At 35.7% G+C, this 17371-nt stretch overlaps 2 protein-coding genes across 2 annotated transcripts; both read left to right on the top strand.

Moving 5' to 3' along the window:
* The first annotated feature begins 1711 nt into the window (after positions 1-1711).
* On the top strand, positions 1712-10264 carry LOC126370811 (serine protease snake-like). The gene is made up of 7 exons (XM_050015835.1): positions 1712-1807; positions 2756-2855; positions 4385-4566; positions 6279-6464; positions 6715-6925; positions 9095-9258; positions 10085-10264. The coding sequence occupies exons 1-7, from the start codon at positions 1712-1714 to the stop codon at positions 10262-10264; spliced, it is 1119 nt and encodes a 372-aa protein (XP_049871792.1).
* Positions 10265-13110: 2846 nt separating this feature from the next.
* LOC126370810 (serine protease snake-like) lies at positions 13111-16237 on the top strand. Its single transcript, XM_050015834.1, has 5 exons — positions 13111-13188; positions 13984-14169; positions 14869-15082; positions 15418-15581; positions 16058-16237. Exons 1-5 carry the CDS (start codon positions 13111-13113, stop codon positions 16235-16237), a joined length of 822 nt encoding a protein of 273 aa, XP_049871791.1.
* The last annotated feature ends 1134 nt before the right edge of the window (positions 16238-17371 follow it).

Below are 17371 nucleotides of genomic sequence, written 5' to 3'. Positions count from 1 at the left end.
TTTCATGCCATCTACACAGTTGGATATTCCATTGTAAGTTTTCAAATTATTGTTGTTAGTTGTTACCCGGCCAGCACACCGCGTCTAACAAATAAAAATAAATGTCTTGCTTCCTGTTTCTTGGGTTACATGCAATAAAGAGTCTTGTATGAAATCGTACTACAAGAATAAGTAGTACAAGTTCCACATTTCTATATTAACTACTAAGAAAGTCTTTTATTAGCCCCTGAGGGCGTGAAAACGTGAACAACATGTAATTCTGGATCGCCAGCAAAATCGAGTGTATATCTGCGGGTTATTTGCCGATCTGATTGCAGCCGCTGGCTTATTTGATCGCCTAGTGTATAAATCCAATAGTCTTGGTCAGACTGAGCTCGGCTTTTTAATATACTACTAACACCTATGTACTCGTGTTCCACTGGAAATAGTTTTCTATATATCGTCGCTTTATAGGTCGCTTTCTAGGGCCCTGTGCCGAGGTATTTGCAGCTTCTTTTCCCCGGCTATACAGGTTGTGAGAAACTGCAGTAGTTTTAGGCGGATGAGACGTTCGTTATATAAAAAAAGATTATACAAAATGTAACTATGTTACCTACTGAATGAAGATATTTTTTGAATTTGAATCACCTTGTGCCTCGATCTTCTTCTCGTGTGGGTTATGAGGTGAATTACCAACCTCATCAACCCTGGTCTCCGGGTTATTAATGAGCCGCCAAACGCCCCTGACATGGCTCCTGTAACGACTGCATGCTTACATTAGTAAGTAGCAACCGGCACCAATGGCTTCACGTGCCTTGCTAAGCACGGAACATCTTAATTTCGGACAATCAGGTGATCAGCCTGTAATGTCCTAACCAAACTAGGGATCACAAAGTGATTAAATTAATATTTTTATTCAAGTACCTAATATTTTTGTACCTAAGTATATCTAAGTGATAAGATTTTAGTATGAAAGTGAGAGTTTGTCGGCTGGTTATTTGTCGACCTGATTGCAGACGCTGGTTTGTTTGATCGCCTATTGTAATCCAATAGCCTTGGTCGGACGGATGAGCCGTAGATGCTTATCTACTCGTATTCTACTGGGAATAATGTTCCGTAGATGGGGATTGGGTTTAGATATTTGTTAGTCCCATATATATACAAATATAAATGTTATTAAATATATTTACCCACTTATTTTACAATTAAAAATAGGAAAGATACACAACACACACAACAACACACAAACGAACACGCTCACGCAAACACTATTTATACAAATCCTGACAATCGAATCCATTTTACATTATATAGTCGTGTGGATGATTTGGCTTATGATGCTGAGTTAATACCAAGTGGAATTCTCCATTAAATAAATAATAATAATAAAAAAAAAAAAATATCACGAATTCTGCGACGGAAAGTTCCACTTAATTTTAACTCAGAATCATGGTCTGAATCATCTCCCTCAGTATTCGGTACGACGTCACTAACACCCTGCATGAAAGTAAACACATTAGAATGAACCATATCAATGTTACCTACCAAATCACGTCATTTTGTAACTACTTCTAATGATTCCTTAATTCCTTAACTCATTACTTGCATCTTAAGAAAAATAAAATTGCGATCAGATAGCGCGTAGGATTTAGTGAGTGGTCGTTACTCAGAGTTTAAATTAAGTATATAAATAAGTGGTCGTCGCATTTCAACAAAATAGGTTCATACAATCATGAAGGAACTTGTGCCGTTTATATTTGCAGTGTCTTCGTTATTGGCAGTTAATATTTCAACTGTATATTCGCAAGAAACGAGTGAACCCATTTCTGTAAGTAACTACATACTTAATTATATTATCTAGATAATCAGTAGTACTTACTTAATACGATTTGAGTAGTAATTATTTTATTAATTCATCACGCTAATCTGTATATTTATTCCAAAAAAAAAAATCTGACGACTCGACATAATATATTTTCTTGTAAGTAGTGTACAATTTTTACCCAGTAGGAACTAATAGGTATTTTGTACTCTACGCCTGCTTGGAGAGGTTCAGGTCATATTTTTTTTCTTTCCCTTTTACTGTAGGTATTTCGTGTACCTATGAAATAATGAGATTTGGCGACTGCTTCAACTCCTATATATGCTCGCATGTGGCTTATATAACCAATTTTGCTGGGATCCTCGGACATTGCCAGTAACATTTAGAATTAAAAAAGGTTATTATAAAGTTAATGATTATTTAGAAGATATGAATGCATGGGATCAACTGTCTGAGAACTGATATTAGGCAGCTAAATTACTCAATTGTATACCAATATTTTATGTTTATTTTTATGTTTTTAAAGAACGTCTAGGGCCCTGTGCCGAGGTTTTTCTTGCAGCTTCTTTTCCCCGGCTATACAGGTTGTGAGAAACTGCAGTAGTTTTAGGCGGATGAGACGATCGTTATGTAAAATTGACGATTCAAAGTGTAACTATGTTACCTACTGAATAAAGATATTTTTGAATTTGAATTTGAATTATAAATAATTTATATTAATTCTATTTAATAATATTTTAAATCATTAAAATACTTTTAAAAAACTTACCATTACTTTTTTAAATTATATGCCTATTTGCTTAAACGATAAAAGTGCAGGTAAATTAATAGTCCATATAAATTCCATCGTTTCGCAACTAGTTAATATTCATGTTAGATATTGACATATCTACTTGCAGATATTTCAACTTCTTTTAAAATATGAGTGATCATGACACTTTAAAAATCTTACAGGTACCAAATAAAGTGAAAAATGATGACCCCTGTAAACCTGATGGTAACAGACCTCCTTTACCTAACTACAGCCGTCCAGGACGGAGAACATGTACCCAAAGTAAGTGCGTAAAACTTGCGTAAAATAAACCTAATTCGTCTTATTACAAAACGAAGACTAAAGATTACCAGGTTTAAAATATAGTTCGCGCCACGCAACAAGTCCCGCGGCAACGGCGCTAGTGTCGCAGATTCTGCTTATAATTATCGTGACAAGTCAATTAATTCCATTGATACCCGTAGACTTTATTTTAAATATAGCCGACGAAGAGTGGGTGTATATAATTTACCTACACCTCTGCCTAATCCCTCAGGTGTGATGCTGTGTTGCGTACTTACGCGTTGGTTTTATCTAAATCTTCTTTTCCCAAGAAGGTGTTTCCTTTTTAATCATTAATGCAGCGTTTTTGTATTATATATAAAAAAACGTGTAGCAAATCTTTTGCCATGTTTGTGTAGTATATAGCTACATTGATCATGCGTAGAATAAACAGCAGCAGGTTCTGCACGGGTAAAGCTATCGCACGCGACGCGATAGATGTCGCGGATTTTAACCAATAGACACAGCGAATGCTTAAAACGAAGATAAAATGTTGTACGTTAACCTGATCCCGCAATATTTTTCGTGGCATGTCGCGATGTTACTGGTAATTATAGACAGACAGATATAAGTTTCCCATACTGCACTTTTTTTATTTGTTACTTCATTCAGAATGCTACGAGTACATTTGGCAGTTAAAAGTACGAATAGATCAAGAGGAGAGAAAAAGAACCTGTAAGTATACTCAATGACGAAACTGTCAGTGACATCGTATCGAAAACTTTGAGGGATGATTCAGACCATGATTCTGAGTTGATATCAAGTGGAATTTTCCATCGCAAAAGTATAGAATTGTAAAACATAATTTACAGAAACACAAAAACTTTCATTAATTTTTCCGACGGGAAATTCTATTTGGTATCAACTCAGAGTTATGGTCTGAATCATACCCCAAAGTTTTCGATACGATATAACTACCACCTATACGTACCCGTATACTACCTATAAGTACTTGTGCATGGTGTAAGTGCCATCATAACATATACTGAGGAGGATGATTTGGCTCATGATTCTGAGTTAATATCAAGTGGAATTTTTCCATCGCAAAAGTATAGAATTCATAATAACTTAAAAAAAATACAAAAGAAACATGAATTTTGCAACGGAAAATTTAACTTGATATTAACTCAGATTCATAGTCTGAATCATCCGCCCCAGTACCATGTCACTAACAACCTGTACAATTTTTTAAATAAATATTACATGAAAAGCGAATTTTTAAATTTATTTAAGGATAACCAACATGATATTCAACACATCTTTGAAAAAATATTAACCAAATAAATAATAGCAATTTATTACAGTTTTAATGATTTTTCCAAATAAATTACTATTATCCATATACCTCGTAAGTAAATTTTTGCAAAGCATTGCACATTGCTATTGGACTTACGATAAGTCAGACATCAGAATGACGATTACGTTATAGTAAGACTAGTTACAAATATTTTGTTTAAACTATGTACTTATACTCAAAATAAAATTTACAGGCTTCGAAAATGAACATGATCTTGTCATATCAACAATAAATATTGAGGGTGAAGAACCAATGTTACTTGTACTCGCGTCTGAGCCAGACCCAGACCCAGAACCTACTGATCCCACGAAATTGCAAGCCGTCAAGAAAATCATAGGAGGACACGGTGCTTTACTTAAGGAATACCCTCACATGGTACGTTTCCTTCTTTTTCTATTTATTGTCACACGAATCACATTACATAACAAATACTTTAATTGAACAAACAGGAAAGTATAAAACAAAAAAGAATTAGTACAATAGGCAGCCTTATTACTAAGTAGCAATCTCTTCCAGGCAACCTTTAAGTATAGGAGATATTTTATATATGGCGGGATAGTGCAGCATGGGAATACTTGTACGTAAAAAAATAAATACAAAGATAGGTACACTCACGAGCACATAAACTACATAACGCTCAGGTATTGAAAGAATCTTCGTTGCACAACCTAGGGTGGTATTAATAAATCATTCTTAGCTTCGAGACTGCGCTCAAGATCAATGTCAATGTGATAGTTCTTATACATATAAAAACAGGGACTTAAGCATGATCTTCAGGGCAGCCTCAGCTGCGAAATTTTTATGAATACCACCCTTATATCGTGTGGGTTGCGAGATCGATTACCGATCTCATCAACCCTGGTATCTGAGTTATGTTATTGAGCCGCCAAAAACCACTGGCATGACTCATGTATCGACTACATAAATCAGTCAGTAGTAATCGGGCCCAAGTAGTAATCACATCAAGCAGCAATGTCCTAACCGAACCAGGGCTCATGAAGTTATTTTTGTGATATGTCCTCCGGGAAACGCCCAGCAGTTCGTGCAGTCTTCGGCGAAGTCTTGTCTAATTATGTAAAAGAACATTGGTAGACATTGCGCAATGTTCTGCCTGATATTTGCCATACGCCAAGGTCTTAGACTGGACTGAACCAAACCAAACACCATTGGTTTGTAAATTATTTAGATACTTAAAAGAAAAATATTACTACTTTCGATACAGAATGGAAACGCGACAGTCAATATATATAGTACGTGCTATAAATAGCAATTCATAACCACCACCAGCAATTCTCAAACCATACATTGTATACATAAACTTCGGTGATAAATAGGCACGCATATTTCAAATAAGCAAAACAAAGATTATGGAATTCCCTGACATACAAAAAATCTCATTAGATTGGTATAATTAGAGAAAACTCACTTTATGAACAGGTTTCATACAAATGGTTCGGTGCTTCGATAAAGACTTCTCTCGCAGGGCTTTGGGGATCCGCTTTCATGATATTGATTTACTGTGCCTTGAACGTCCTCAGGAATTCCGAACATTCTCGGCTCGAATGAGAAAATTACTGCAAAATGGATTTATGGGGAATATGTCACTAGGTTATAATACGAATTCCCAATTTAAGCTCAGATTCCGGGCTTATATCTAATAGTTAGTTTATGGTAGATATATTGCGACATTTCGTTTCAGAAAGGACATTTTTTCAAAAAATACTTAAAGGCCCAATTTGGAAACCGTAATTAATGTATTTTACTTCATATTTTTCTATTCACTCCTGTGTTATAACAGAACCGAAAAAATACACCATACCATAAAATCACGGCAGTCCATCGCAGAAGAACTAAGTACTTACCAAGGTTTCTGTTAGCAACGTGTGAGCCGAAAAAAAATACTTAAAATGAAATTTAATTATGGATGTTCTGGTAAAAAATATTGTGTAGAAAGTCCGTGAACCAATCCTCTGTGAGGCTGTTATAGCTTGTGTGTGTGAATTATTTATTTTTGTAAATTAACGCGTCTTTATTATGTATTCCATTTGTCTAAAATAACTTTACAAACAAACAAACATCTTTTCCAGGGTGCAATAGGCTGGAGAAGTGTTGACGAAGAACAAATATGGAAGTTTCAATGTGGATGTACTCTTGTGAGCTCTAAGTTCGCCCTCACCGCCGCGCATTGCAGCAAAGGATCCTCAAGGGACACCACAGTGGTCGATGTTGACCCTAAGATAGTCAGATTTGGCGTTGAAGATATCTATGGATACGTGAGTTTTGGATAAATAGTATCAAAGGAAGGGTCTTGCTATCGTTGGTATCATGTCTCTAATTTGTAAAGTGCTCCATTGAACCGTATTGCTGAGCAGTGGACACAATTCATCATGCATTGACTACCACATGACGGGTTTAGGCGTCGTGGTTAACCTTAAAAGATTTAGCACGCCTGCCTCCCGGAGTACAAGACACATGACCACGAATAAGTACATAGTGATATTATTTTTATATATTTTTTTCCAGAGCAAAAGGTATCCTCCAATTGATAGAAATATCTCCAGAATCATAGTCCATCCTGAATACTCCTCGCCTAAGAAGTATTTTGACTTGGCTTTGATAGAATGGCACGAAGAAATTACGTTCTCTTCCGTCGTACAACCAGCTTGTCTTTGGAATGGACCCGTGGATAACTTGCACAACATTACCATCACTGGCTGGGGTGATACCAGAGAAGGTAATTAATAGTTTCTAAAAGTTTCAAATTACTCCATAGATTCAGAGCAATGCATATGAGCAAGGGTAAATAACAACGATTTACAATTCCTTGCGTGTGTAGGTATGTATCCTATGTACATGTCTCGAATTTACAGTAGATACGTCTCAAGCAATATACATAAGCCTAGTGCTTCTCAGGTCTCCTCAGGAGAATACAAGTTAAGACACGTAGCAACACTAGCTCACGCAAGATACCACCAGAACAATACGAGCAATATTGCAAATTGCAAACTCGAAGATTGGGTTTCCATTATCACAATCCTTATTTGCCTATTGTTTTACAAGAAATTCGAATGGTCTAGTTGAAGAACTCGCGATTATCATCTTTTGTTTTATTTGAATAATGATGAGCAGATGATTTCTTTTCTTTTCATCTTCTAAATGAGATTTGTTTTTATTCACCAGATAATAAAAGGCCATATGACCTAGATGGAGCACGATTACTAGTAACTCCAACAAATTATATTATTACAACTCTACTATACTAATAGATTTTATATAATTACCCTCAGTGACGAACCGTGATTTTCTACTGAAATCGGATGCTACATTACATTACATTACGCTTTTAATTGAATAATCCAATAGGGATTGTGTATATGAGTTAATGTACGAAGAAAATAAATATTTCCATTATTTTGAATACAAAACAAATTCAGCGTTTCCGTAATACAATAAATAACTAGTTTTATATCAGTTTTGAATGAAACAATGTCAAATATTCCTTTGACATAGGTACGAACAATTTAACTTACCATCGGTTTGTTGATAAACCAGAGAAATTATAGACTGGAATTGTCAAACGCACGCATTCCCCTCTGCCGAAGGTAGTGCTGCAAAGGACTTTAGGCTTTTAGCCCTAAATTTCAGCCTACCGAGTCCTTTTTGGGACTAGACCAGTAAAATAGGGCTTTAAAAGCTTCGTCATTTTAAAAAACTTTTAGCCATTTTTAAAGTAGTAGGCTTTAAAAAAGCCTATAGCCTTTTTAATGTAGTAGGCTTTTAAAAAGCCTATAGCTTTTTTTAAAGTAGTAGGCTTTTTGGGACTGGAGTCTTTATTATCATTTTTTAGTAAAAGCCTTTTTACCGATTTCAAAAAAGGTACCTAATATACCTAATAGTCTATTACTATACTGTTACCACAGAGTACTATATAATACTGGCGTAAGTAATTTGTATGGGGCTGACGGGACGTGCTGTTACGTATTACTATAATTATTAGACTATTTCCATACTAATTGATAGTAAGAAGTTATTTTCAATATTCATAGTTAGCTAGTTGTGCATCTAACAATAAATCAATTTTTCACAGTGTTTGTGTAGGTATATATATGTTTTTAAAGTTTGTTGTACCCACCCACACTTTTACTTTTTTTTACTTGAGAAAGGGACTGTATGTATAGCCTAAATAACCTTAAGGTCTAAGAGCTTCATAGGCTTTTTGAGCGTCTTATTTTATTAAATTAGTCTTAAACAAGGTTAGGCCTTTTTAAGGCCTTTAGGCTTATAACCAATAGGCTTGAATAGGCTTAACCCTAGCCTAGCCGCAAGTACTAAATGGCTTTATAGGTTTTTAGCCTACTAAGCTTTTTATTTAACAGTCTAGTCTTAAAATAAGGGCTAAAAGCCTAAAGTTCTTTGCAGCACTAGCCGAAGGACATGAACGGTCGGTTCGCTTTTTGTTATTTATGTGACGGTTTTGTACCGGTAAGCGTTTATAGAGACGTTGATTTAGGACTCTGTCGCACTAACATATTTGACATTTAGTGAGACTTACAGTTCAATTTGTCAAAAAAGTTAATGTGATATGGTACCAAAGTGTATACATATTAATACTCGTGACCGTACGCCAATGAGCAAGTAGATGTGGGTTGTACGCACATACCTCACCTTCCCCAAAAAGTGGCTGAAAAAACATAGTTTAGCCCAAATGCAACTCTCGTTTACAATTTCATTAAGATGTCGGCGGATAAAAAAATAGTTTAATTTTATGTTGACAACCCTAAAATACTCTTCACTTACAATGAGTGCAAGACAGAGATAAACTAATACAAATATTCAACTTTAGAACAAGGCATTTTATAGTAAATATTTTTGACATTTATATCTTATATATACATTTTTACAGGAGCTCGGAGCGGGACCCCCAATCTCCAAGTAGCTACCTTAGATATAATAGACTCCGAGACATGTGACGATCTACTAAAACCGTACTGCAGTAGGCTCTGGTGCGGAATCCAAGATCATCAATTCTGTGCTGGACACTTGAAAGGTGGCGTTGACACTTGCCAGGTACATAAAAAATAAATAATCAAATAACTAATCCCTATTAGAATTTAGAGAAACATATCCCGTAATATTTATGTGTCAAATAACACGCAGGACAATTAGAGATAGGGATAGATATAGGCGATGTTTGAGTCTGAGGGACCACATGTGATCATAAGATCTGTCGCGCTGCATGATTCTGTGTGTTGGGCAGAAAAGGAGACGGATGAAAGAAGAGTACAATGGCAGCAATGCGAATATTAAGATGGATGTGTGGTGTGTCCGGCTGGGTCCGCGCCGCGCAGCGCGAATCATATCGAGGGTTTCTACCAATAGAGGCAGCAAATGCTATGCTACGTAGATACACGTCATACGGCTATTGGTCGAAGCCCTCGATAGAATTCGCGCGGCGCCGTTTCCATGCCACGAGGCCGAGGGCAAAATAGACAAACAAAAGAAAGTCTGAAACTAGGGTCGATCACTAAGTGGGATAAGTACAGGAAAATGATGATAATTCTATTAAAGCCTGTACGCCGTACATACTGCGGTTGTTGTCTCAATCATTGGATAGTTTCCTAAGTCAAAGATAAATTATGAAATTCTGATAACAAAACAAAAAAAAAACATTTTCTTCTTTCTATATAACTTATTTATAATTACGACATTTTATCACGTTTCTCTATGACGTTACAGTGAGCTTTTTCATATAAATGCCGTAGTAATTTCGTGTTTTAACATAATTTAGTAAAAGATAAAAGTAACTGATTTGAACTAGGCGATCATTCCTTTCTTTCCTTTCTTACTTTTTTGTCTTTATCTCATACACAAATGTTGTATCACTTGTTTTCAGGGCGATTCTGGCGGACCTCTACAAATGAAAATCCCTTTGCCTACTCAAGCGGGGGGGTACATGCATTACCTCATTGGTGTGACGTCATTCGGGTTTGGTTGTGGACGGGCCAATGTGCCTGGGGTGTATACTAAAGTAGCCCACTTCCTTGGATGGATTGAAAGTATTGTCTGGAACTAAAACCTCATTAAAAAGAATCTTTTAATAGGTACGTCATTCAAGTTTTACTAAGCACGTATCAATTTTTTGGTGTTCGTATTATACTAATTCGTATCATATAAAAATGGATGATTCAAAAAATAATTTGTTTTTTATAATATTTCCGATTCCCACTAAAATTGTACGTAAAATTGAAATGTTATACAAAACTGCTACTAAAATAAGTAATTCTTACAAAATATTGTACTTTTTATGTGTACTATTAAATAACATTTATTCCATAACGACTGTGTAATAAAGCCATTGAAAATAATATAATATTATTGTTTATTATTGTGAAATTGAAAAGGTAAAATTTATTACAGTATTAATTTTATTATTTTTATTAGTGATGAATAATATTCTGTTTTATTATTCCGGTTTCTGGGCGTAATGAGAAAACAATGGGTATTTTCCTAACGACCTTTTAATTTCGTAACGTATTAGTATTATCACTTTTTGAAATACAAATTAAATTATACAGGGTGTTAGTGACATCGTAACGAATATTAAGGGGGATGATTTAAGACCGTGATTCTGAGTTAATATCAAGTGGAATTTTCCGTCATGAATTTTTTAGTTTTTTTAAATTATTTATAATTCTATACTTTTGTGGTGGAAAACTTCCACTTGATATTAACTCACAATAATGAGCTAAATCATCCCTCTCAGTATTCATTACGATGTCACTGACACCCCGCATGCATGCAAGTACATACAAGTAGGTATGGGTGTTAGTGACACCGTAACGAATACTGAGGGGGTTGATTCAGATCATGATTCTGAGTCCGAAAAATTCATGAAAATGTTTGTGTTTTTTTCCAGTTCCATACTTTTCCGACGGAAAATTCCACTTGATATCAACTCAGAATCATGGTCTGAATCATGCATCATTTTTTCGTTACGATGTCACTAACACCCTATATATTGTTGCCGGTAAGTTGTCAAGAAAGGATAATGTGTTATTAATTAAGTATCGGTGCAATTTTGTAAACATTCTTAATATTTTGATAACGGTATGTGTTTGTTTACTCTAGAACCGACAGTAGGTCAGTGCTTTATACCTATTCTGAAAATACTAAAGTAAATGTTTTAAAAAACTTCTTAGTTTTCGGCTGTGGAAATTCAAGAAACTCAGCCAAACTGACACTTCATTATGGAAAAAGCTATGACGATTGGAATTATATGTAATGTTTAATGTTTTTGTACTTCATTATTTGTTTTTATTTTAATTAGTAATAATTTTAATATTATTAATATCCACAGTGTCTCTATTAGTGGTTTCTTCATCAAGCCAAAGAAATTACGTAAGTGTTTTAATATTTTAAAAACTTAAACCCAATTCTTTATTTAAAAATATTAAACACAACAACATAAAATTAAGTAACAACATGGCGCAAGCCGCGCGAAGCCAAAACCTAAGAAAAAAAAAATAACAACATGAGCATCTGTGTGTCATGCTGTGTGGGGATACCTCCAAAAGGCAGGCATAGGTTTATAGTACCCCACTCCTCGTCAGCTATGTTAATATTTAATAGTTATAGGTATACTTATATATTTATAAAGTACAGAAAGTAAGTAAGCAGTAAGTAGGTAAGTATATTAATCACAATACCGTAACCTTCTAAATGTTTTAATATACGTGATGTAGTTATACTTTATATTATATAACAAGTAAGTTATATATAATAATTACGGCGTACATAACTTATACAATTAAGGGTTAGTATTTAAAAATAAATTAAATTAAAATTAAACAGAAAACTTAAAAAATAGAAATTAGAAAAATATTAGGTAAAAAAAAATATTTGCATTCAGTACAACAGTTAACGTTGTTCCTTTAAAAAAATAGTTATTACTAATTAACCTACTATTTTCATTGAATACAGACAGCAAATGATAGCTATAAAACAAAAGATGATCCTTGCAGTCCATACAATCCTCCCGTTCCCGATTTCAGCAGTCCTGGGAGGAGAATCAGTCTCACAAGTAAGTTATGATTGTTAACCTATTAACAGTCAGTGCATCAACAAAAATGTAAGACTGGGGAAAGGAGACCGAAAAAAGGAAAGGTGGAGGGAGATACGTGACCTAACCTGTATCAGGTTGGTGTTCCCTTCGCGGGTTGGAAGGTCAAACTGAGTCGCTTCTGTAAATAAACCGGACCTGTCAAATTTTCAGGTTAGGTAAGCAAACTCTGTGAAAAACGGGATAATGCTCTAGGGAGATGATGATGATGTTTAATTCAGAAAATTCAAAACATCAAAATATTTATTTATTCTTTCTGTTAAATTCTTTAGTTATAACTCATCTAAAAAAATCTTAGTACAACCATGATTTTTTTAATTTATTTTTATTTTAGAATGCTACGAGTATATGTGGGAAATCAAATTACGAATAGAAAGTGCAAACAGAGCGCAAATGTGTAAGTATTTTTGTGGCGGACCCAACTAGTTGGCCAGTTTATTCCGCCCACATGCAACAGATGGCGCCACATTAAATAATGCAGTCTTTAACCAGTCGTGAAACGCGATATCGAAGTTTATACAGCAAGACGCATATATTCAACTTCCAAAATAACACCGTTGGATCATCGATCCCTAGCCACACTACCAACATGTGACTAGCAGCGAGGTACTATGCTCTGTTCGGTACCCCGAAAAACGTCCTTTAGCGGCAGCACACCCTCGCCGCCAAATTTTCTTTTATAATGAATTAATAACGAATATTTCAACTAGAAACTATGCACTACTTATTTATTTACAGGCTACCAAAACGCCATACAGTTACACACAAAGAGAAAACAGTTAAAAGATAATATTAACGTAATGACTGGCACATTGCGTCTTGGAAGTAAATATATTCTTGGAGGTCATGATGCTAAGCCTGCGGAGTTTCCTCATATGGTAAGCAGCCATTTTATACAAATTATATTTAAAAACATTTTCTAAGAAGCCCTTACAACCTTAGCCGCACATCGACATAAAAGCGTCCCACAAAACGTCATGGTCACTCTATTCAGATCCTTATTTCTATGTGTTTGGCATTTAGATCATGTCCCTATTTTCAAGGTTTCTACTTTTACACATAAGCAGCGCTAGACATAATTAGTTCCAATTTATTCACGATATTACACATGATAACAGATTTATTTAAATCGTATTTAGAGTTCTAAAACATCCCAACAAAAACATTTTCATGTAAAATGTTGCTAACACGAGATCATATCGATCCCGATGTCAAAAAGTTATCAGATCTAATGTAAAGCCAAGCTTCTAACTCTACACACTCAAACTATACAAACACTAAGTTCACAAACTCTAAACCTTAGGAAGAATATGGGGCTAAAAAAGATTAATCTTCTTCTTCTATCATGTGAGTTGTGAGGTAGATTACCAACGGCATTAACCCTGGTGTCAGGGTTATTATTGATCCTCCAAAGGCTACAGATATGATTCATGTAATGTAATTACGTCAGTAAGTTTAACGTGTCTTTGAAGCACGGATCATCTTACTTTCGGGTGATTGTCCCAATAGACCGAGCCCTGATGGTGATTGTTAAGCCCACTAAGAGATTTTGGTGATATGTCCTCACCGGGATTTAAGTCCGGGATCACCGCATCGTGAGCCCAACGCTCAACCACTGGACCACGGAGGCCGTAAATATATGTATTAATGTAAAAATAAATATCGACTTTTAGGGTGCCATCGGCTGGAAAAGCGTTGAAGGGGAAAGAGTTTGGAAGTTCCAATGTGGATGTGCTCTCATCAGTCCAAAGTTTGCTCTCAGCGCGGCTCATTGCAGCCAGGCAGACCCGAGGGACATGACTATAGCCGATATCAATCCAAATATAGTTAGATTTGGTGTTGAAGATATACTTGGTCAAGTGAGTTTCTTAATAGACGTATAGTTTTGAAGAAAAAAAAGGAAGTCGTGTTCCTATTTAATATCTTGTAAGGAAAAATCGGCCTCTATATGTTAGTGGATTTATTTCGTGCAAAGCAGTGAAGGAGAAACGTCGTGAGGAAACCCACATTCCTGAGAAATGCCTCCGTATGTCCATTCGCGGATTGGAAAGCAGAGAGAAAAACAACCGGTATTTCTGTAAAATACTGGACCTGTTAAATCTTCAGATTAGGTAAGTGGACCCGATAAAACGGCAAAACGATATATTTCTGCTTCCTATCGAATTAATGGAATGCCTGTTTTAAAAAATTGGCTGACTCAATTTAGTAGGTAATTAATTCCCGATGAAAAAGTCATTACTAAAAAGGTACTTAGATAACATGACGTTTATTTAAATTCTAGGTAGAATACAAGTACTATTAAAATCACTTACCAGGCATAAATATCTTTCACTGATCTACTTATCCAGTGAATACGTCTTGAGAAACAGTGTGAATGCAACCGCACATAAATACAGTTTAAGGGCTCTATCACACTGGGACCCCATGGTTGTGCCACCACGGAAGCATCTTCTCGTTGCGTAACAAATATGTTGCTGTCAACCGAATCCCGATCAATTTCCCACTGTTAGCGCAACCATGATGTCTTAGTGAGATAAGGCTCTTAATGTCCATTACAGACCTCTTGGGATCGTCTACCAGCAGACAGATTAATTACAAAAATCATAGTACATCCCAAGTATGCTTCGCCCAAGAAGTATTTTGACCTAGCTCTCTTTGAGCTTAACATAGAAATAACCTTCACCTCGTTCGTGCAACCAGCTTGTCTCTGGAATGGAGGCGTTGAACAATCGAAGCATACTACTATAACTGGTTGGGGTGATACTGCAGAAGGTAATAACAATTCTTTCTTTTTTATTCAGAAGCTTTGGCGAAAGTGGGACAACCACAGTATATTAGAATCGATCTAAGTATATGAAATATGCAAGCTAATGTGTGATTGTACGGAAATTATTTGAAAGAAGTGCCTTATTTAAACTTATGCTCTTGAAAATGATTTCTTTTATAGATAGATGCGTTGACCACGATCGAACCAGGTCTTAAGCAGCGATGTGGTTTAAGGTGGAGCACGCAAACTCAAATAGTGACGATTCTTGAATTATAGTTTTAAAATATTAGTGTATATTTAAAAGAAACATGCTGAAGCACTGAATATTCAATCCTCACAGGTTCTCACAAAGGGGCTCCATTTCTCCAGGTTGCTAGTGTTGGTATCGTAGATTTTGAAACTTGTGATTCGTTGCTGAAAAGGTTTTGCAATAGACTCTGGTGTGGACTCCAGGATCATCAGTTCTGCGCTGGTCAGCTCAGCGGTGGAGTAGATTCTTGCCAGGTCCGTTTCTTCTACTTTTTTTTTACTGGCCAATTTTTTGGGTACGTGATGGCTACTCGAAAACACTATCTCCTGTTCGATAGAACAGAATCGATGGGCTTAATCGCGACTGATATATCACTATGATAGACTATGATAATGAACGTCACAGCTCATGTCACATCTACTTATTCCGTACGTATAAAGCTATTGTAAGACGTTATCAATATTGAAATGTAATTACTAATTGTACTGAACTAAGTAGGTACATAAGTATTTCGAAACCAAAATATATTTTTATCTACTTTGCCCAACTTTTCCGAATTATAATTATTACTAAAATATATTTAATTTCAAGCCAGGTACCACTTCCTTCGTTCAATATTCATCGTGGTTGGGAAACCGAATTACGTACTCGTATATAATCTAGAACCGAATATTAATACCTTTGGGTTAACCAGTTAGCGGATTGTATACTAATCCTATTAAATTTCCAGGGCGATTCTGGAGGGCCTTTGCAAATGAAAATCCCTTTACCGGCTGAAACGAAGGAGTCGATGCATTACCTCATTGGTGTGACGTCATTCGGATTTGGTTGTGGACGGGCCAATACGCCTGGGGTGTATACTAAAGTGGCTCACTTCCTTGATTGGATAGAAAGTGTCGTCTGGAATTGAGTAATGTACTTTTTTGGCATATACATATTTTAGATTCAATTAAAACTTAACTTAAATATGTTATATATGTTTTGCTTACCGCAGAAATATATTTATTTTATTACAGACTCTTATATCGATGTGTTCTACAATATTGACTACTTATACATATACTTACATCCCAAATTTTAAAACTTAAAGACCTACCTATATTATTTAGAATATGTCTCCAGCCCAGATGCACATCATATTGTCACGATTATCAACATGTTTTCTATGATTAATAAGTCTGGAAAAGGAAAGTTCCAAATCAATCAATTAACTGTTCTCGACAAACATTAAGAATAATAAAAGTACTATCTTGCTTGTCATTCAGTACGAGGGATGATACGAGCCTCTACTGAACAATTATATCTGAACTGACAACACAAACAGATGTTAAACTTGCTGACCGTAGTTTCAAGTTAGACAATAACCCCACTTACCTGGCACTTGAAACTCCCATATAATTGCCTTTCAGAAGGTGTATTCGCATGAAGCCATGTTCTAAAGATATGAGGGAACGTGAGACTAAGTTCCTCAACTTACATTCCAAATCCTAACTCCAATCTGCCGGCTGAATGGGTGCACTTATGTTATTATTATAGCTTAATTCTGAACCATGGTATGACGAAGTTGGCGCGCGCTTCGCTCTTAGTGCACGTATAAGTTTAACTGAAAAGCATATTAGTTTATTTCAAAAATTAAGCCTTGTGACCATTAGGCGACATTTATTTGTCGAACGACAATGTTTCCTAGTACACATCGAGCGAAATCGGGCGACGTCGTCCCATATCGCCCGATGTCTCCAGGGACACAGTATTGATTCTTCTTCTTCTTCTATAGTGTGGGTTGTGAGGTGGATTACCGACCCCATCAACCCTGGTGTCAGGGTTATTATTGAGCCAACATAGGCCCCTGACATGACGACTACGTACTTACATCAGTAAGTAGTAACCGCAACCAACGGCTTAACGTGTATTGACTAGTGGAAACGAGACTTTAGTCGTCATTTATTCTGTCAAATAAAAAGTAACAGTATCATAGGTATCATATTTAAGGTACGGTTACTGATGAGCAGCTCCATCATCAGCCTACTGCCGCCGTCTACTAACA

The sequence above is a fragment of the Pectinophora gossypiella genome, chromosome 11 (assembly GCF_024362695.1).
Source record: "Pectinophora gossypiella chromosome 11, ilPecGoss1.1, whole genome shotgun sequence".
Lineage (NCBI taxonomy): Eukaryota > Metazoa > Arthropoda > Insecta > Lepidoptera > Gelechiidae > Pectinophora > Pectinophora gossypiella.
This window is presented reverse-complemented; position numbering and strand designations above follow the sequence as displayed.